Consider the following 20,680-nt stretch of genomic DNA (forward strand, 5'->3'; position numbering starts at 1 on the left):
AATAGCTCTCTAGGACCCACTCATTTCTCTCCTGCATGTTTACAGTCTTGAGGATACACACAGCAGGAAAATGTAGATTCTTACAAGACGCACTTTGGTTGTCTCATTCCCTGATTCTCCCTGTTATATTTCTGGTTGGTCTACTGATCTGTTGCTTGCCCTAACTGGTATTACAAACCAGACTAGCTGTGATATTGGCCTTCCCTGATTTTTTGCCCCTTAAATCACTATTGTTGTTAAAAATGCCTGTGGGCGTGGAATTTTTCTCACTCTGCTCCAAATAAATTTAGCTCTCTCTGGCAGTGGGGTTGCCAGTCATTACAGCTTGCCCTGCCCTAGTAGGACTTCCACATCAAGAAACTGGGGGTAGGTGTAGGATGGTGGGAGCCCTAGGCTAAACCACCACACATTTCCACTGTTGTTACTGAGATTCAGTAGATTTTTCTTGAATAAACACGTCTCAATTTGTTGTATGTCTTTGGTTAATATCCAGATCCTTAAATGGTTGGTTTTTGATAATTTTGTCCATTTTTATTGTTGGGGATAATATTTGTCAAACTCCTCATTCAACCATTCTGGGGGTCCTTTCCCCTGCCTTCTCTCTCAGTTTCTCTGTCTCATTTTTAAACATTTAAATTTTATTCGTACTAAATTTTATTTCAGAATATGTTATGAAGTAGGGATCTGGTGGCTATTTTTTTAAAAAATGGCATTAAGTAGTGTTTTAACATTACTTAACTATTTCATGTGTTTCCCAATTATTTGTAATGTAAATTTTTTATTTTTTAAATTTCAGTGACATTTATTTTAATCCCATCCTTTTTTTTCTTTATTCCATTAATTATATTCTCTTTCACATGTTTTTACCATCTCTCGCTTTCCATTGGCTCCATCTTAGCTACTGAATAGGCTTAACCTTTTCTTTCTTTAAACCTCTCATGACTTTATCTCCTTGAGTTTCCTTCACTACCCAGGGTCATAAATTTCTTCTGTTCTTGCTACTCATAAGGCTGAATGAGACTAGGGTAAGGCAAGTGAGATGCCTAGGGCACAAACATTTAAGGAGGCACTTACTCTTGGAGTCCTACAAGCATGGGGTTGGCACTTGTGTCACTTAGCTTTCATAAATTTTGTGTCCTAGGTGCCTTGCTTGCCTCACCCTAGTCCTGGCCCTGCTACTCATATTTCTTGCTAGTATATATTTGTTGTAACCTGGTTTCTGTCCCAGATAGTCTTCATTTATTCAAATTTTTGAGCACCTGCTCTGTACTATACATTGGGTCTCAAGACACCACTTCTTTTACCCAGATGCTTTCTTTGTTTACACTTTCTCAAGTCTAGTGCTTTTCCTACATTCCTCCTCATTCCTACTCTTTTGTACCATGTGGCACTATTAACCATTACTGCCTGTTCATCCTAATCTTAGCCCAACTCTTCAGAATGTACAGCTATTTCCATGGCAAGACACCCTCTCTAGGAGCCAGTGGGCAGTTGGGCAGTGTATCATTGGCCGTCATTCTGAAAGCTGGTGAGGATTAGCTGGTGACTTGTGCTTTTAGTGTGTCAGGGTAGGAGTGTCCAGGATTTCTCCAGGGTTGATGGGCCTTCCCGACTACATCACTGGGAAGGGAAGGTTGCTTGCTTGTTTGTCTTCTGCTTAGCATCTTGTATTCTTGGAATCTTTCCATCTGCTTCCAGTGCTTTGATACCCAAAGGCAGACTTTGACTCTCTGCTCGGTTGGTCTGGCTTATTCTTGCCGACTTTGTTTCCTGGTTTTCCATTTTTTGCTGATTTGTTTTTAGCATGGTTTCCCTGAATGACCCTGCTTTGCTTGGTGTTCTCACTGCTTGCTCATGAAAACAAACTCATCCAGTCATTTAAGGAGTGATTATTGAGCACCTATTCTATCCTAGGTACTGTGGGAGCCAGTGGGATTATAGTGATGATCCCAACCAAACATTCCATATCTTCCTGAGCTAGACAGAAAAGTTAGGTGTAAATCACACCAACCAAGATATCTGCTGTGAAAAAAAGTTACAAATGCAGCTGACCTAGGACATTTGAGTTGAGATCTCTGTACCTCCATCTCACTTGACTGGCAGTAACTCCCCTTAATTTTGAACTCTTGCCTGCATCAAGACTTGATATGAAGTACCGCATTTTCAATTCTGGCTCTTATTTTTGGATTGTCTTTCTCCTGCTTGCAGCTTGCTCCAACCCCTTGCCCCACCCAAGGCTGCCATTATTTGTTTTCTTAGTAGTTGGTGCAAACCCTGATCATGAACCTGTCTTCCTTTGGAAGTCATTGTCTCCCTTGTTTTCTTAGCATCAGACACTGTTGGTTTTCCCCCCTATATCTTTATTAGCTTCTTTATTATGTTTTCTACTTCTTCCTCTTTGCAAAAAAAGTTGCCCTAACCCAGATTTTGTCCTAGGCCCTCTTCTGCATCACCTTACCCCTTTTTGGCAATCTCTTCCATTCTAGAAAACTTTGGGTTACCGTCATTATGCAAATGGCTGGCTAATTCATCTCTCTAAGTTATGCTCCAGTTTTCAAGTTCTTGATGTAGAAGTATGTATTTCCACGTGTAGAGGCATATATATAGAGGTATGTATTGCCATATAGAGGTATATAATACCCCAAGTAGAATTCACCATCTTCTCTAACTTAGTGATGTTATCATCTCCCAGTCTCCTTACTTGAGATCTCACACAATTGCCACCTCCTTGCTGTCCTTCAGATACGCCTGGTTGTCAAGTGGTGCCAGTTTTCCTGTGTAATACCATGTTAATGGTTTGTTCATTTCAGTGTCTGCAGCTGCAACTCTAGTTCAGGCCTTCCTTTCCTTTCACACAGTCTGTTCTGGTTCTTTCCTGAGGTGCAGCTGCTGCCAGTCTTTCTCAACTCCAGATGACTCTGAATGTGCTATGCCAGGTTAATTTTTCCTGAAACACAACTTTGGTCTGTTGTTCTTCTCTTCCGCTCATTCATGCTTCAGAAATTCCCTACTGCCTTTGAGAAACGGGGCTGGTTTTCTAGACCTTCCAACTTGTATTATTTTCCTTGCCACTGCCTCCCTTCATATAGGCTGGACTCCATCCAAATGGAATTAACGTGGCAAGAACCTGCCTGTGTTTTTCTGTTTGTGTGTCTATATTTTTTTTTCCTTTTGCCAGCAGTATGCTTTTCTCACATTCTCAGTTCTTAACATCTCTCCTGAAGCTCTCTTGGATTTCCTGATCTGGAGATACTCTCTTCCATCATATGTACATTACCCATACTTAAAAAAAAAGTGCTTATCACTCCCCAACTTGTATTAGTTGTTATTTTAATATGAGTTCTATAAGTCTAATTAACTTTTGTATCCCTCACTATGCCTAGTGTATAGTTTCTTGCAGAAATAGTTGTTGAATTAAGGAGTGGATGAATGCATTTCTGAATGAAACCAGCAGATGGTCTGGGCTCCTCTGTGTGCCTTTTCCACTACCTTGTTGTTTATCTAAGACCATCTGTTTCTCTCTCTCCTTGAAACTTCTTGACTTTATCTCTGAATCTCTTCACGTATCACTAAGTGGCTTGTTACTCTGTCTCTGTTGCTTCTCCTCTCCTGAGTTAGTATTAATTTCAATTTAAAGAAAAATTACATCATTTTGGTGAAGGATGTGTGTGGGAAGTTTAGAGGAAAGGGTTTTAGTGTTCAGAACGACATCTTGATCCATTTTATGGGAAAGCAGGCTGCCCATCCGGATTTTGAGAATTTGCAAGTATAGGCTTGAATCCTGGGCCTGTGGCCAGCAGAGAGTAGAAAGTAGATGTAGTGATGACATGTTCAGTGTCCAGGTCGAAGGCCAGGGGACCAGCTGCAGGGCCCCACATTCCAGTCCGCTGAGCCAGGCAGCTGCCTTGTATTCCTTAGGAGCAGCTGCCGGAGCTTCTGGTCAGATGACTGGTTTGAAGTGATGGCAGGTAAGAGTAGGGAAGTAGATGTCTAACTACAGTATTCCCATTTTTTGAAAGCTAGTGAATCATCTGCAGTTCCATGCATAGTTTTGGACATCTGGTTGTGGCAGTGAATTAGGTTATGTTTATATTGATGAATTCTAAGGAATTGATTTATTTGATTTTGTAGAAGAACGTCATTTGTCTAAGGTTAAACTTAGTAAATGCCACATCTCTTGAGCCCTAGTTTAGTACCTATTTCATTATAGCCTTTAGATTCTAGATCTTTATACCATTTTTCAAAACCATATTCCCTCCTGCTCTTGTACATTCCACTAGCTGAATAGAACCTCAGAACTCCTTAATTTCTACCTCATTGCCCTATTTGTGGAGATTTTTAGTTGAAGGGGCCCAAACAAGCAGGCTGGTGATACCCATGAGGTTGAAGACCTTGAAAAGCAACTCAGGACAGATGGTGTGCTTGACTAACTGCCTAGGAGAAAGTGACGCCAGGACCCAGGAGGGACACCACATTGCCTTTGCCATCTAAGTCCTAAATTTCCGAGAGCACAGAGGAGGCTTCAGGTTAACGGTTCTTCAGTCACCCATCTCTCTTTGGTTTCAGCTAGTGACAACTGAGCTGATCAAGGCCAGAAGAACTCTGAGCTGAGCAGTGGAGGCCCTCCTGGATCTAGAGAGAAGAGGTGACCTTGGAACCAGTAATGAGCCATCCTGACTACCGGCTGAACCTCCGGCCCCTGGGGACCCCCAGAGGTAGCAAAAGGAAAATGGAATCTGCTCTAGCAACTGGAGACCTGAACTAAAGTGGAATGGAGGTGCAGGGCGGGTCTTAGGACTGAGGGAGACTGTAATTCTTTTGGTGACCTGTTAAATATTCTCCTGTGTTATTTACTTTAGAATTGTGTGGTTTCTTGCTGTCTTAATTTATTGTTATATTGAGTACAGCTGTTTAATCTCCTCTAGAAAAGTGATGATCTTTTAGTAATTCCTATTTTTAAAAGTTTGTGTCTATAACCAGCAAAGCATACTGAACCCATTATTTGGGTTCTGTTCCATGTATATTGTGGTGCTGATTTAAAATTCAGGTCTCAAATCTGTGTACATTTTATTCATGTTTCCTTACCAATTTTTCCTCTTTATGACTATTTGAAATCATTATCAGGGAATTTTATTATGTTTTGGTCTTTCTAAATAAGAAAAAAAAGGTGAAATATCTCCAGTTTTGGAGATACAGAGACGTTTGAGTAGAGTTGATTGATGCCTTATGTTTCTAGGCGCGTCCTCTTTGGCTGGCCCACGTGGTGCTGGTGCTTCACCAGGCGACAAAAAGTCAAAGAGCAATACCATACGAGGGAAGAAAAAAAGCATATTTGAAACCTACCTGTCCAAGGAGGATGTTTCAGAAGGCTTGAAGAGAGGAACACTTATTCAGGTGCTTAAAATATACTAGAAGGCTATTCCTTGAATATGTGGAATCAGAAGTAATCGATTACTCATTGAAACTGTTTATTTTTCTCTGCTGTGTGCTTTGAGAGAAATGATGACATAACAGGCCCAGGGCTTCCCACTTCTTAGACCTACAGTATAACTAGAGGTGATAAGTGCCACCAGACCGTGACAAAGTGCTCTGAGATTTGAGAGAAGGGAGCCATTACTTCCAGTTAGGGTTGTCTAGGAGTGCTTTATTGGAAGGGATATATTAGAGCCAGGCCATGGATTGGTGCAGTTTGAATAAGTGGAGAGAAAGAGCTTTACAAGGGGACCAGTGTGAACTGCTAAGAGAGAAGTGGGATATAGCGTGTGGCTATAAGAAACATTGATAGGTCAGTTTGCCTGGAGCACATGGGTGCTGACTGACAGAGAATAAGCTTGAAAAGGAAACAGTAAATAGCAGCAGACAATATTTGTTGAGTGCTTTATAGTTTACAAAATATTTTTACAAGCTAATTCAGCAGTTTGGCTCAGCAAACGTTCAACTATCCAGTGTGAGCCAGGAACAGTTTATATAGCTAGGAGCACACAGCGTGGTTGCTCTCGAGATGAAGGTGGATGAGACTGACTTTCTGTACTTTGAGCCTGCAGCCCAGTAGTGGAGCAGGCAGTCATGTGAACAGATGATTTGAGGATAAAGGGTAAGTGCTCAGATAAAAGTGTGACCACTTATTGGAGAATGTTGGGGGAAACCAGGAAACTGTAGGAGGTGACACCTGCGGTGAATATTGAAAGATGACTCATTTGGGTCTATTAAGTGAGTGTTATGTGTGTGGGAAGGGAGGTATGGAAAGGTCGTGACACTAATGAAGACACTAACTGTGAAACAATACGGAGTGAGGCAGCTTAGGTCCCTTTAGGCGTGAAATCTGAGGCAGGTAGTAGGCAATGAGATCGAGAGGGAGGCGAGGCCACATATTCTTTGAATTAGTCTATTTTATAATTCTTAGTTTAGTATAGAAACATTGCCATGTGTTACCTGCCTTGCTTGAAGATGTCGACTGTGTTCCATTTTCTCTCAGTCCAAGTGTCCAGCTTCTGTATTTGTGTTTGGGGCTGGAGATCCAGCTAATTAACAGGTACTGTCATCTTCTCTTCCTTTTTATCACATTTTGTATTTACCTGTGATCAAGTGCACATGTGCTTAATATAGACTCTTGAATGAAAATTTGTTTTTAACAAATTAATTAGTTGCTGGCTCTGATTTCAGAGGTACAGTTGGTTTTTTTTTTTTTAAAGCTTCCCTTGATTTCTTTGATAAGGTCTCTCTTAGGAAAGTTAAAGCTTCAGTTGGACATTTGTTCATTCATTAATCCATTCATTTGCTGTTTATCGTTCAGCGCACATACTGAACTCCATTTTATCTGCAAGTTTCTTGGCCCTCATCTTGTTCTGTGTATGAGGACCTGTTGTGCTTTTCCCATTCTCATCTCCTGCCGTTCTCTTCCAGGTACACTCTGCTCAGTTCACCATGATGTTCGAAACTTTGCTAGTAAAAACTCTGCTCTTTGATTCCTCTGTGACTTTGTACACACTGTTCCTGGTGTTAGGAATGCTTTCTCCCACTATCTTCATGTAACTGTGCTTGACCTTACCTAAATGTTACCCCCTTTATGAAGCCTCACTTTAATTCTCCAAGCGGAATTGGCCATTACCACTTTGCTGAAGCCGACTTTTTTGTTTACCCTTTATTCTAAACTTATTATCATTTCTTGGAATTTATATTTCCTCAGATAGACTGTTCACTTCCTTGTGGGCATGGTCATGTTTTATTCCCACAAATTAGCCCAATGACTGGCATTTGATTGATGCTTAATAAATTTATATTGAATAAATCTTTATTTACTGACTGAATAAAGGATCAAGGTACTGTCTTTGAAGAAGAGAGAGAGGATCCTCTGTTGTTATGACTTGGAAGTAAAATTGTTTATAAAATTTACAGAGATAGGCTCAGGGGACTATTCTGCAATGGTATTATTTTTGCTCCCTCGTATTAATTTTTGCTTTTGAAGCAACTCTTTGCTAATGTTAAAACAAAAAGCTGATCAATATAACAACTCTCATTCCCAGGAGTTTGTAAGTGATTCCTCCTGGCCTGTGACATCATGAGACTCTGCAGCCAGAGCCTCCCCCCACAGATGAGAACAGTTGTTCTTTGCAGATGGGAAAAGGAATGGGTTCCAGATATGAGGTCACCGTGTGAAATATACAACACTGTAAATAAGATTTTCATAGGCAGAGAAACAGAGTCCATCTGTGCTGGCCTTAATGGGTAAGGTAAAAAGCTAGTCAAGAAAAGAAGTTTGAATGCTGTTGGAGAAAATTAAACTTATTAAATATATATATTAGGTGTAAGCATTTGTTAGCTTTTGTATACAAACTAAGTGTATTGTGACATCCTTTTTCTTTCCCCATCCAAAGAAACTTTTATTGAAAGATAAGAGATGTTTTCATTTTTTAATTTTTATTTACTTATTTTTTTAATAGATCTTTATTGGAGTATAATTGCTTCACAATACTGTGTTAGTTTCTATTGCACAGCAAAGCAAATCAGCCATATGCATACACGTGTCCCCATATCCCCTCCCTCTTGAGCCTCCCTCCCATCCTCCCTATCCCACCCCTCTAGGTCATCGCAGAGCACCGAGCCGATCTCCCTGTGCTACGCTGCTGCTTCCCACCAGCCAACTATTTTACATTCGGTAGTCTATATATGTCAATGCTACTCTCACTTCGCCCCAGCTTCCCCATCCCACCCCATGTCCTCAAGTCCATTCTCTATGTCTACCTCTCTTTCCTGCCCTGCAACTAGGTTCATCAGTACCATTTTTTTTTTTTAGATTCCATTATATATGCGTTAGCATACGGTATTTGTTTTTCTCTTTCTGACTTGCTTCACTCTGTATGACAGACTCTCGGTCCATCCACCTCACTACAAATAACTCAGTTTCGTTTCTTTTTATGGCTGAGTAATATTCCATTGTATATATGTGCCACATCTTCTTTATCCATTCATCTGTCAGTGGACATTTAGGTTGGTTCCGTGTCCTGGCTATTGTAAATAGTGCTGCAATGAACATTGTGGAACATGACTCTTTTTGAATTATGGTTTTCTCAGGGTATATGCCCATTAGTGGGATTGCTGGGTCATACGGTAGTTCTATTTTTAGTTTTTTAAGGAACCTCCATACTGTTTTCCATAGTGGTTGTATCAATTTACATTCCCACCAACAGTGCAGGAGGATTCCCTTTTCACCACACCCTCTCCAGCATTATTGTTTCTAAATTTTTTGATAATGGCCATTCTGACCGGTGTGAGGTGATACCTCATTGTAGTTTTGATTTGCATTTCTCTAATAATTAGTGATGTTGAGCATCTTTTCATGTGCCTCTTGGCCATCTGTATGTCTTCCTTGGTGAAATGTCTGTTTAGGTCTTCTGCCCATTTTTTGATTGCATTGTTTGTTTTTTTGATATTGAGCTGCATGAGCTGTTTGTATATTTTGGAGATTAATCCTTTGTCTGTTGTTTCATTTGCAAATATTTTCTCCCATTCTGAGGGTTGTCTTTTTGTCTTGTTTATGGTTTCCTTTGCTGTGCAAAAGCTTTTAAGTTTAATTAAGTCCCATTTGTTTATTTTTGTTTTTATTTCCGTTACTCTAGGAGGTGGGTCAAAAAAGATCTTGCTGTGGTTTGTGTCAAAGAGTGTTTTTCCTATGTTTTCCTCTAGGAGTTTTATAGTGTCTGGTCTTACATTTAAGTCTTTAATCCATTTGGAGTTTATTTTTGTGTATGGTGTTAGGGAGTGTTCTAATTTCATTCTTTTACATGTAGCTGTCCAGTTTTTCCAGCACCACTTATTGAGGAGGCTGTCTTTCCTCCATTATATGTTCTTGCCTCCTTTGTCATAAATTAGGTGCCCATATGTGCGTGGGTTTATTTCTGGGCATTCTATCCTGTACCATTGATCTATATTTCTGTTTCTGTGCCAGTACCATATTGTCTTGATTACTGTAGCTTTGTGGCATAGTTTGAAGTCGGGGAGCCTGATTCCTCCAGCTCTGTTTTTCTTTCTCAGGTTTGCTTTGGCTATTTGGGGTCTTTTGTGTTTCCATACGAATTGTAAAATTTTTTGTTCTAATTCTGTGAAGAATGCCATTGGTAGTTTGATAGGGATTGCATTGAATCTGTAGATTGCTTTGGGCAGTATAGTCATTTTCACAATATTGATTCTTCCAATCCAAGAGCATGGTATATTCCTCCATCTGCTTATGTCATCTTTGATTTCTTTCATCATTGTTTTATAGTTTTCTGAGTACAGGTCTTTTGCCTCTTTAGGCAGGTTTATTCCTATGTATTTTATTCTTTTTGTTGCAGTGGTAAATGGGAGTGTCTCCTTAATTTCTCTTTCTGATTTTTTGTTGTTGGTGTACAGGAATGCCAGAGATTTCATTTTGTATCCTGCAACCTTACCAAATTCATTGATTAGTTCTAGTAGTTTCCTGGTGGCATCTTTAGGATTTTCTATGTATAGTATCATGTCATCTACAAACAGTGACAGTTTTACTTCTTCTTTTCCAATTTGTATTCTTTTTATTTCTTTTTCTTCTCTGATTGCTGTGGCTAGGACTTCCAAAACTATGTTGAATAAGAGTGGTGAGAGTGGACATCCTTGTCTTGTTCCTGATCTTAGTGGAAACGCTTTCAGTTTTTCACCATTGAGTACGATGCTTGCTGTGGGTTTGTCATATATGGCCTTTATTATGTTGAGGTAGGTTCCCTCTATGCCCATTTTCCGGAGAGTTTTTATCATAAATGGGTGTTGAATTTTGTCAAAAGTTTTTTCTGCATCTGTTGAGATGATCATATGGTTTTTATTCCTTAATTTGTTAATGTGGTGTATCACATTGATTGATTTGCATATATTGAAGAATCCTTGCGTCCCTGGGATAAATCCCACTTGATCATGGTGTATGATCCTTTTAATGTGTTGTTGGATTCTGTTTGCTAGTATTTTGTTGAGGATTTTTGCATCTATGTTCATCAGTGATATTGGTCTATAATTTTCTTTTTTTGTGTTATCTTTTTCCAGCTTTGGTATCAGGGTGATGGTGGCCTCGCAGAATGAATTTGGGAGTGTTTCTCCCTCTGTAATTTTTTGGAAGAGTTTGAGAAGGATGGGTGTTAGCTTCTCTCTAAATGTATGATAGAATTCACCTGTGAAGCCGTCTGGTCCTGGACTTCTGTTTGTTGGAAGATTTTTAATTACCGTTTCAATTTCATTACTCGTGATAGGTCTGTTTATATTTTCTAATTCTTCCTGGTTCAGTCTTGGAAAATTGTACCTTTCCAAGAATTTGTCCATTTCTTCATGGTTGTCCGTCTTATTGGCATATCGTTGTTTGTAGTAGTCTCTTATAATCCTTTGTATTTCTGCAGTGTCAATTGTGATTTTTCCTTTTTCATTTCTAATTTTATTGATTTGCGTCCTCTCCCTTTTTTTCTTGAGGAGCCTAGCTAAGGGTTTGTCAATTTTGTTTATCTTCTCAAAGAACCAGCTTTTAGTTTTATTGATCTTTGCTATTGTTTTCTTCGTTTCTATTTCATTTATTTCTGCTCTGATCGTTACGATTTCTTTCCTTCTACTGATTTTGGGTTTTCTTTTGTTATTCTTTCTCTAGTTGTTTTAAGTGTAGGGTTAGATTGTTTATTTGAGATTTTTCTTGTTTCTTGTGGTGAGATTGAATTGCTATAAACTTCCCTCTTAGAACTGCTTTTGCTGCGTCCCGTAGGTTTTGGGTTGTCATGTTTTCGTTGTCATTTTTCTCTATGTATTTTTAAATTTCTTCTTTGATTTCTTCAGTGATCTCTTGGTTATTTAGTAGCGCACTGTTTAGCCTCCAGGTATTTGTGTTTTTTACAGTTTTTTTCCTGTAATTGATTTCCAATCTCATAGCGTTGTGGTCAGAAAAGATGCTTGATACGATTTCAATTTTCTTAAATTTTCCAAGGCTTGATTTGTGACCCAAGATGTGATCTATCCTGGAGAATGTTCCATGTGCACTTGAGAAGGAAGTGTATTCTGCCACTTTGGGGTGGAATGTTCTATAAATATCAGTTAAATCTATCTGGTCTGTTGTGTCATTTAAAGCTTGTGTTTCCTTATTTATTTTCTGTTTGGATGATCTGTCCATTAGTGTAAGTGGGGTATTAAAGTCCCCTACTGTTATTGTGTTACTGTCGGTTTCTCTGTTTATGGTTGTTAGCATTTGCCTTATGTATTGAGGTGCTCATATGTTGGGTGCATAAACATTTATAATTGTTATATCTTCTTCTTGGGTTGATCCTTTGATCATTATGTCATGTCCCTCCTTATCTCTTGTGACAGTCTTTATTTTAAAAATCTGATACAAGTGTTGATACTCCAGCTTTCTTTTGATTTTCATTTGCATGCAATATCTTTTTTCTATCCGTTCACTTTCAGTCTGTATGTGTCCCTAGGTCTGAAGTGGGTCTCTTGTAGACAGCATATAGATGGGTCTTGTTTTTGTATCCATTCAGCCAGTCTGTGTCTTTTGGTTGGGACATTTAATCCATTTACATTCATACATTTATATTATCAATATGTATATTCCTATTACCATTTTCTTAATTGTTTTGGGTTTGTTTTTGTGGGTCTTTTTCTTCTCTTGTGTTTCCCGCCTAGAGAAGTTTCTTTAGCATTTGTTGTAAAGCAACATTAGTAAATCAGGAGTACGATCAGAAGGTTTGAAGATGCCAGCACCAAGGAGGTATAGCAGGAGCCAGTGACATGAACTTCTAAGTATCTGGGGATTTTGATAGAGAATGGGAGAATTTTTAAAGCTGTAGTGGGGAAGCAGGGGGGAAAACATTCTTCTTCTGGTCCCTGAGCTATATGGGATAGGAGAGAGAAAATCGGCCCCCTTTGAGAGCACTTGAAGGGAATTGGTCACATCAGGTTTCAGTGGAGGCAAGGAGGCACCAGAGCATTCAGAAAAGAGATGGAGGATTTGGAGCCACCAGTTCCAAGCTTAGGAAAAGGTTGAGGAGGAAAATGAGGGATGAGGGTTTGGGGTAGATTAGGCGATGGTCATAGAAATATGGAAATGGAAGTTCTGGACTTATGTATGTAGGTGAGTAAGACAAGACATCTGCTAGAAGTCTCTTTCAGTTACAAGGCCATTTCTTGAGATGCTTTGCTGACAGCTTCTTCAGGCTGTGGGGATGACTGTGGTCCGCTGTGGACTCTGCTAGAGATTTTTCTTTCTTAGTGTGATCTGTACTCTCAGGGGATCTGTTACTGAGGTCCAGTTCTTAAGAGTATGCTCCAGTCAAATTGCAAACATTTTTCTCGAACAAGGCATGTGTCCCTCCTTGTATGCTTTTATATATCAGGAAGTTTGGGATAGACAATCAAGAATAGAATCTTTTTGGTCCTTTTAATAGTTGTTCTTTTCAGTAGGGTCGAGATATTTTATAATAACTATAAATCGAGTATATAACCTTTAAAAATTGCAAATCACTATGTTATATACCTGTAACTTATATAACATTGTACATCAACCATATCTCAATAAAAAAAACACACACAGACAAACAAAATAGAGCAAGATACAGCCCTGAGCAACCTGTTTCTTTCCCCTGAGTCCAGCTGCGGCATCTCTGAGTGCTCTGTCATTAAAGGTACTTTCAAAGCAGAAGGCATTCTCATCTCTATACTTCTTCGTGTACTAACCATTCACTGAGCTTGAAGGGATGATAGAAGATTAGCAGTTGAAAAAAAACTTGGGTCAGAAAATGAATTTTAAAAAATCAGTGAGTTTACGTTTATTTATTTGGAGTGTTTATTTCCTCTCACTAGAGTGTAAACTCTGAGGGTAGAGCCTATCTGTTATTACTCTCTCTCCATTGTGACCCCATCACTTAGCATAGTGCCTGTCATGCTAATTGTCAGGAAATATTTGTTGAGTGAGTGGATGAATATTGAGGATAAATATAATAAGCCTTTTCCTCCCTCCCCCAACAAGAAACAGCTGCCCTAAAAGTGAAATTGCAGTGACATTCATAAAGAAGGGCCTGGCCTCTGGGAGCTTTGCCTGCCTTACTTCCCAGTCCCTCTGTCTCTTACCCTAATACAGCATGGTGGTAGAAGAGTATTTGCCCTCTTAATCACTCTTGCCTATATTTCCTTTCTGATTTATCTTCAAATTTTACTCCTCCATCAAGGACCAGGTCAGACACCATCTCTGGAGCCTTGCCTAGTGCCCCCAGCTGAAAGTAAGCTGTCCCCTCACTTGCGGCGTTCTTCATGTTTTACTTTATAAACAAGGACTGAGCTTGGTTCTCACTCTCCCACATTGTCTGTCTCAGGGTCTGGCACATAATCAGAATTCAGTAAATAATTATTAAATTAAGGACTGAATGAGGATTTGTAGTAGTCTGTGTGGGATTTAACAGTAGTATAAACTGTTGCATGGAAATTTGTAATTTAAACATGGTGTACCAGCGAAAGAAAGAATTATTTTCTGCTTTATTTTATGCCCTCACCTATTTTGTTAATTGTGTATCTTTGAGTCTTTCAGTATTTTAGGGGAGAGATGTTACTTAAAACACTTTCTCAAGACACCCTTTGAGTCTGGCTCTTAGGAAAATAACTGCCTCCATCCGTGTGTTCCAGTGGCCTTCAGATGCAGCTGTAAGTGGGGAGGGTTACAGCTTCCTGCAAGAGCCTAAAATACTGAACTGCTGTTGAAGACGGCCCCACCTGCACCCCTGTGCGTAAATAGAGGCAGACCCTGACTTGGTGCTGGACTGACGTGAAGTTGAAGGCAGACTGGGTGGCCTGGCTGTTGGAGCCAGGATTCCCACTTAAATTAAGAGCTGGTTCTGGACCATTTTGAATTATTGACTCATTCAGCTCTGCAGAGGGACCAGAGTAAAAAATATGCATCCAACCCCTCGAGACTAAATTTTCAACTTGGAAGTCAACCTGTATCACTTTGAAAATTGTCACAGAAGCAAGCAATTGTGGGAAGGTCTTATAGAATAAAAAAAGGCCATTGTGTAGTGAGGCATAATCCCCCGTAACCTTGTTCTTAAAGTAAAGGTTTATATTTGAAGACTAGCATATAAGGGCACATAAAATCCCAATAGTTGCCACTTTCCCACTCCACGCCAAACTCTGTAGCTTCCCACCTCTGCCCGTTCACTGGAAGGTGCCAGTGTGAGCTTTTAGTGTTTGATGGAACTCTGTGGTACAGACATCAGTATAAATCATATTTCATGCATTTAATGAATAGTTCTCATACATCTAACTTGTTTCCTAGATCGAATTGTTTAATTAATTTTAAACTTTTTATTGACTAGTAACATATGTATGGAAAGATCGTAAGTGTGTAACTAGTTAAATTTTCACAGATTTTATTTTTTCTTTTAAAGGGTGTATTGAGAATTAATCCGAAGAAGTTTCATGAAGCCTTCATTCCTTCCCCGGTAAGTTCAATAACTTTATAATAAACCTAATGTCACATTTAATTTTTTAGATGTGCTGTAAAACTGAAATCATATATTCTAACTAGAAAACAGAGTAGTAAAACAAAATTGAGGATGGGCAAGGATTTGTTTCAAATTTAAATACACAAAATTTGCCTTTGGTTAACAGCCCCTTCTGCCAATCGTAAAAATCACACTTCACATGAAAGGGATGGCGTTTGTTGCTAGGCGGCAGGGAGCAGCCGAACCCCCACAGACACCCGCCAGTTCTTACAACTGGACACCCTTGGTTTACGAACCCACACGGACACCCACCAGTTCTTACAATTGGACACCCTTGGTTTATAGCTTAAAAGGATTTATGGGTTTTTCCACTGATTTAAGTTAATCTCTCCTAAGCAAATATGCTATCTACTTTCAACCTACTGCATGAGCTTTTCTGCAAATTTGTCCAAAAATAATGTGTATTTTTTTTTTTTTTTTTTTCTGGTCAGAGTTTCTCACTTCACTTTTATGCAGGTGATAGGACTTGGTACAAGGCTTTTTACCATTGGCTCTTTGTAGTCTTTCTTAGGTTCATGACTCATTTTAATAGGCTCTCTCTCATTAAGGGATGTTCACTCTGACATATAATTAGCAGCAGGTCTCTGGAGAAGGTTTGATTGTGCAAAGCTGGGAGAGCAATATTCTTAAATTCTTGGCCTAACTTTTCCAGGATGCCATAAATAGGATAGCCATAGAATTAGATTTTTCACAGTGGAAGAGATTATAGGAAGAAACTTCGGCTCATAGATGAGGAAATGGAATACATATATTTCAGTTAACATATTTCATTTTGTGAAATGACAAGTTTAATGAGAATACAAGTTCAGTCATGTACTTCATAGGTATTATTATTGTTGTTGTTTCAATAACCTAAGACCTATTCTGAAGCTCAGTTTTGTCCTTTTTTCCCTTGCCCTTGTCCTGAAGCCAAGGATTCACATTTGCATCTTAAGTTTAGGTCTTACCCACTGGCTTAGATAAAAAATGTCACATGTCACCTTGTTCTCTCTTAGTCATTTTCTGTTCCTGTGACAGAACATGTTATATATTGCTGACCCTGGTGCTTAGATTATAGAATTGAGCGTCAGATTTGAGGTAGTAACTTAGCTGCGGGAGCTATTCCATCACACAGTGGAAGCACAGTTTACGTGGGTGTTAGATTTCAGAGTTTGCTCATAAGGTGAAATTCACATTCAATAATCATAAAAATTACCCATGAAAATCTCTTAGGAATATGCCATGTTGGAGAGGGAGTAACCATCTCTCAGTAAGTCTAGCATAACCAGCATTTTCTCCACATTAGAAAGGGTGATTGTTTCTTCTTTGGCACACCAGTTGAAGGAGCTCAGTTACACTAGGGGCCCCATTGTGTGAAAAACATGGATTTTTTAAGCACGAGAATCATACCCAGTGCAGTAAGGAGTTCACCCTGAGAGGTACCTGGGAACTGAGCAGATCGCCCTCCTTGCACACTGAGGTTTGCTCTCATCGATGGGAATGATAAGTGGAACTACATACAGTATTTTGAAAAATTTTCTGCTTGCTTTCTCTCTTTCCTGAGTACACAGTATTGAATTTCTCTAAGTTAGATCCCTATTAGGCCGGCTCCTAACGAGTGTATGGCCTAGGACAAAATACAGATGGAGGCACACATACCTTATATTAAATATTTAAAAGTTATAAATCCTACTAACAAACTGTTAAGTAAAATACATTCATGACAGATAAAATATATTCCTTGCCAAATATACCTCCACGTACTTGTACTGGGGTTCAGATGTAGAATTCTCAGACTCCTCGGAGCTCCATGCTGAAAGGCGGCTGCATGGAGAGGGTCCACCTCTGGCCTGCCCCTCTTCCCTTCCCAGTTCTTGCTCTCTGTCCCCTCTGTGCTGCCCTCCTGCCTCCTCCCCCCCATTCAGCAAGGGCCCTTGCCCTCTAGGTGAGCATCTTATCCCACATGTCCAAGCTCTGCCCATACCCCTTAGAAATACCCACCCATTAGCCACCTGTCAAGTCTAGGGGTGCCACCTGTGATGTGGTCTGCGTTTGGGAAGACAGACCTGGGGAAGGTGCTTATATATGCCCTGGAAGTGGGCTTGGGGCTGATTACAATCCATTTAGCCTTGAGAACTCCTTACCTGTTGAGGAGGGGTGTGGTCGGAGGAGGGCCAGAGCAGAGGTCCTCTGAAGTGTGGGCCTAGTTATGTTCCTGTAAGTTAAGTTCATGTGATTTAAATTTGCAAATGATGTGTTGCCACTGTTTAATCTGGCTTGTTAAAGGAAGTTAAGCAAAAGTTATTGATGTTTCAAAAGCTCAAGTTCTCCCACGTGAAATTGTATTCCTGGCATGTCCTATTTCGAATTTTTTACACAGTTGTGATATTAGGATTGGCTTATTTCTATACCTCTTTTATTCTTTTATCTGGCCACTGATGGAGTAATAAAATTGTCTCAGAGGGAGAAAAAGTGCTAAATGACTCACCTCTAAGTAGTTAAGAAGAGACTACAGAAGCTCTATCAAGGCCCAGCTGTAAAGTGATTGTAGATGCTCCAGTTTTGGACACTGGCACAGTCCTCCATTCTAGTTTTGTAGATTTTCTGGTCAGTTTCAGGTTTTAGAAGCATTATGGAGAGCAGTTGAAGGGGGAGATAGTAGAGGCAATGAATTACATGTAGGTAAATCCCACCACTGGTCTAGATTTCTGAGTATAGGTAGGTTGTGCCCATGTCAACGGTGAACTTGTATGAACTGGAAAAGTGCTCACAGGTAGACTAGACGGTAGGATATCAGAACCAGGGCCTGACTGTTACCTGTCCCTGCTTTAGCAGGGAGAATAAAGATAGGAATTGATAGAAGATGAAGCCTCTGCTCTGACAATAAGAAACGGAAAGTTTCCTTAATTGTAAAATGAAGGGGTGGATTAAATATTGTCTAATGTTCTTCATAACTTTAAAATTCTGAAGTTTTTGGAGAAACAAAAATAGACTAGATTTGATGAAATTATTTAGGTTTATTCTTATTGACTCTAAAAACAGTTGAGAACTTATACAGTGTCACTTTCTGTGTTAAAATATCTACATATATCAATAGGCTAGAAACAATGAATTGATCATCAGGTATAAAAAAGTACTTTGTTTTGGGGGAACATGATTTAGGTTTATTATAATTTCTACTGATAGAAAGTTGATATTCATTTTCCTATGACAAACTCAAAATACATGGGATGTTACTTCTGTGTGTACCTGCTAGTGTTCTCTTGTTCTCAGTAAAAGTAAGAATAAAACCATGTAACTTTTTCAAAAAACCAAGATAAATTGATATTACTGAGGTGCCTTTTTATCCCATTTGGGAATAAGATAAAGAGGAGAAATGGACCAGATGTAAAAACCTGGCTTTTTATAAAAAGCACAGTTTCAATTCTGAATTATATTGGTGCAAGGAGTTCTGTAGCTTTTTTGTGCATCTCATCATGGGAAGCACTCTTTGTACATCTGTGGAATTTATTTCTGGTCCAAAGGGAGCTATTCCATCGGTGGAGGATGTTCTGACCATCATAGTATACTTGGGCTGTCCTCCCCACTCCTGCCTCCTAAATATTTAGTTAGATTACCCCCAGATCCCTTTATATTTCCAGCAGGTTGATCATTATCCATTTTTCTTTTTTTTTCTATTCTTTCTGATGGGTAGAGCAAGTCTTCTGGCATTCAAATGAAGGAATGAATTCTTTGGCCTTAAAAAGTAGTTAAGAGGTTATACTGCTGGAAACTCAGCTGTGCTCCAGACTAGAGCCTCCTTACCTATGCTATGGATTTTCTTCTCCTATAAATACCTATGCTATTTATTTTCTCTTATTTCATGTACACTGCTTTTTTTGTTTACAGTGTATGATGGATGTATATGAAAAAAAATGTATCTTTGGGAAAACAATTACAGTTTGTTAATTTGGAAAAAAAAGTAGTTAGGAGGGATTGACTCAAACTTTTAATATTGAGCTGTCCTCAAGTATCTTTAAAATAAGAGATTCTGCAATAGATGCGGGCTTCTGAATGAATCAAGTAAGAGCTGAGTTGTGATTCAGTATCTATAGATATGTGTATTGCTCGAGGTTCAATTCAGCCCTGCTTCTCTTCGTTTCTTGGGATAGAAACATGACAATACCAACATCTTACCCTCTTAACTCTCTAAGCTAAGAGTGGTGTAGCTGCTTCCGAAAGAGGCATCTGATTGCATACGTTTTGACACATGATGATGGGTTCGGATGACCTCTAGACAGCTTTATTTTCATTGTAGAGAAGTCGGAGAGATCCCATTACTTTATAAATTGCAGAAGGCAATTGATGATGTTGTGCCACACTTCAGTTGTTCACTCTTTGTTTACTGGTTGCCTCTTCTTATTTCTCTGAGAAGCTTATCACGAACTGTCTTTGTGGCTGGCACGGTAGCTATTCCTTAGGGACTAGGGTGGGTCAGGTTTGGCAAAGTGTGCAGGCCACAGCTGCCAGCCTGTGGCTAAATTGGAAATTGAACAGAAAGACTGTTCTAAAGATCTCTAATGGTTTGTAATTGGAAACTGTAAAAAAAATACTGAGTATGTGAAATCCCGTTCTGTGAGTGTGGTGGTGAATTTGCAGTGCTAATTTTATCTTTATTTAAAATATCATAGTAATCACCTTCAGTCTGTTGAGCATAACATCAACTGTCTCTAGTAGAAAATTTTGCGTGGTGGCTTTCCAAGCCAGTTTGCTGTTACCTCCTTTGAGAAAAATTAACGTTTTACTTCTCTCTTATCCTCTGAAAAGAAGCACAGAATACAAACTCTTGGAAGGATGAAAGGATAAGAGTACATGTTTGCATGTTTGTTTGTTTTTTTGCATATATGTATTTTATTTATTTATTTTTATACAGCAGGTTCTTATTAGTTATCTATTTTATGCATATTAGTGTATATATGTCAATTCCAATCTCCCACTTCATCCCACCACCACCGCCCCCCTCCCCTTCCCCCCTTTCCCCCTTCCCCCCCTTGGTGTCCATACGTTTGTTCTCTACAGCTGTGTCTCTATTTCTGCCTTGCAAACCGGTTCACCTGTACCATTTTTTCTAGATTCCACACATATGTGTTAATGTATGATATTTGTTTTTCTCTTTCTGACTTACTTCATTCTGTATGACAGTCTCTAGGTCCATCCACGTCTTTGCATGTTTGTTGATGAAACATTTTGAAAATGTTTAATTTTTTCATGGACCCTTATTGCTGAAGGCATGCTTTTCTTAGCTACCTTTTCCATTTAATTATTTTCGCAAAGTAATTTGGCTTAATAAGAAGACTCTGGCAACTAATTAAGTTTGGCAGTCGATACCTAGGGAGTTCACTGGGGCTATACTGCTTCAGGTGGATTGTTTTTAAGTATGTGCTTGAGGGGAATTCCCTGGCGGCCCAGTGATTAAGGCTCAGGCTTTCACTGCTGTGGACCTGGGTTCAATAGCCAAGACATGAAAACAGCCCAGGTGCTAATCAACAGACGATTGGCTTAAGAAGATGTGGTATATATACATTGGAATATTACTCAGCCATACAAAAGAGTGAAATACTGCCATTTGCAGCAACATGGATGGACCTAGGGAATATAATGCTTAGTGAAGACAGAGACAGACAGAGAAAGAA

The 20,680-nt window shown here is 39.3% G+C and overlaps 1 protein-coding gene across 8 annotated transcripts in view; it reads left to right on the top strand.

The window, feature by feature from the left end:
• The window catches only part of DIS3L2 (DIS3 like 3'-5' exoribonuclease 2), a 378,405-nt gene that overhangs the window by 51,321 nt on the left and 306,404 nt on the right, over nucleotides 1-20,680 (top strand). For all 8 annotated transcript variants that reach the window (XR_009700788.1, XM_061188495.1, XM_061188488.1 and 5 more), the window contains exons 2-4: nucleotides 4,567-4,715; nucleotides 5,237-5,394; nucleotides 14,913-14,966. Coding sequence is in view for 7 of the 8 variants with exons in the window: in XM_061188495.1 (XP_061044478.1) it covers nucleotides 4,664-4,715; nucleotides 5,237-5,394; nucleotides 14,913-14,966 (264 nt within the window). In the remaining variant the exon portion in view is untranslated. The remainder of the gene's footprint in view (nucleotides 1-4,566; nucleotides 4,716-5,236; nucleotides 5,395-14,912; nucleotides 14,967-20,680) is intronic.

The sequence above is a fragment of the Eubalaena glacialis genome, chromosome 1, assembly GCF_028564815.1.
Source record: "Eubalaena glacialis isolate mEubGla1 chromosome 1, mEubGla1.1.hap2.+ XY, whole genome shotgun sequence".
Lineage (NCBI taxonomy): Eukaryota > Metazoa > Chordata > Mammalia > Artiodactyla > Balaenidae > Eubalaena > Eubalaena glacialis.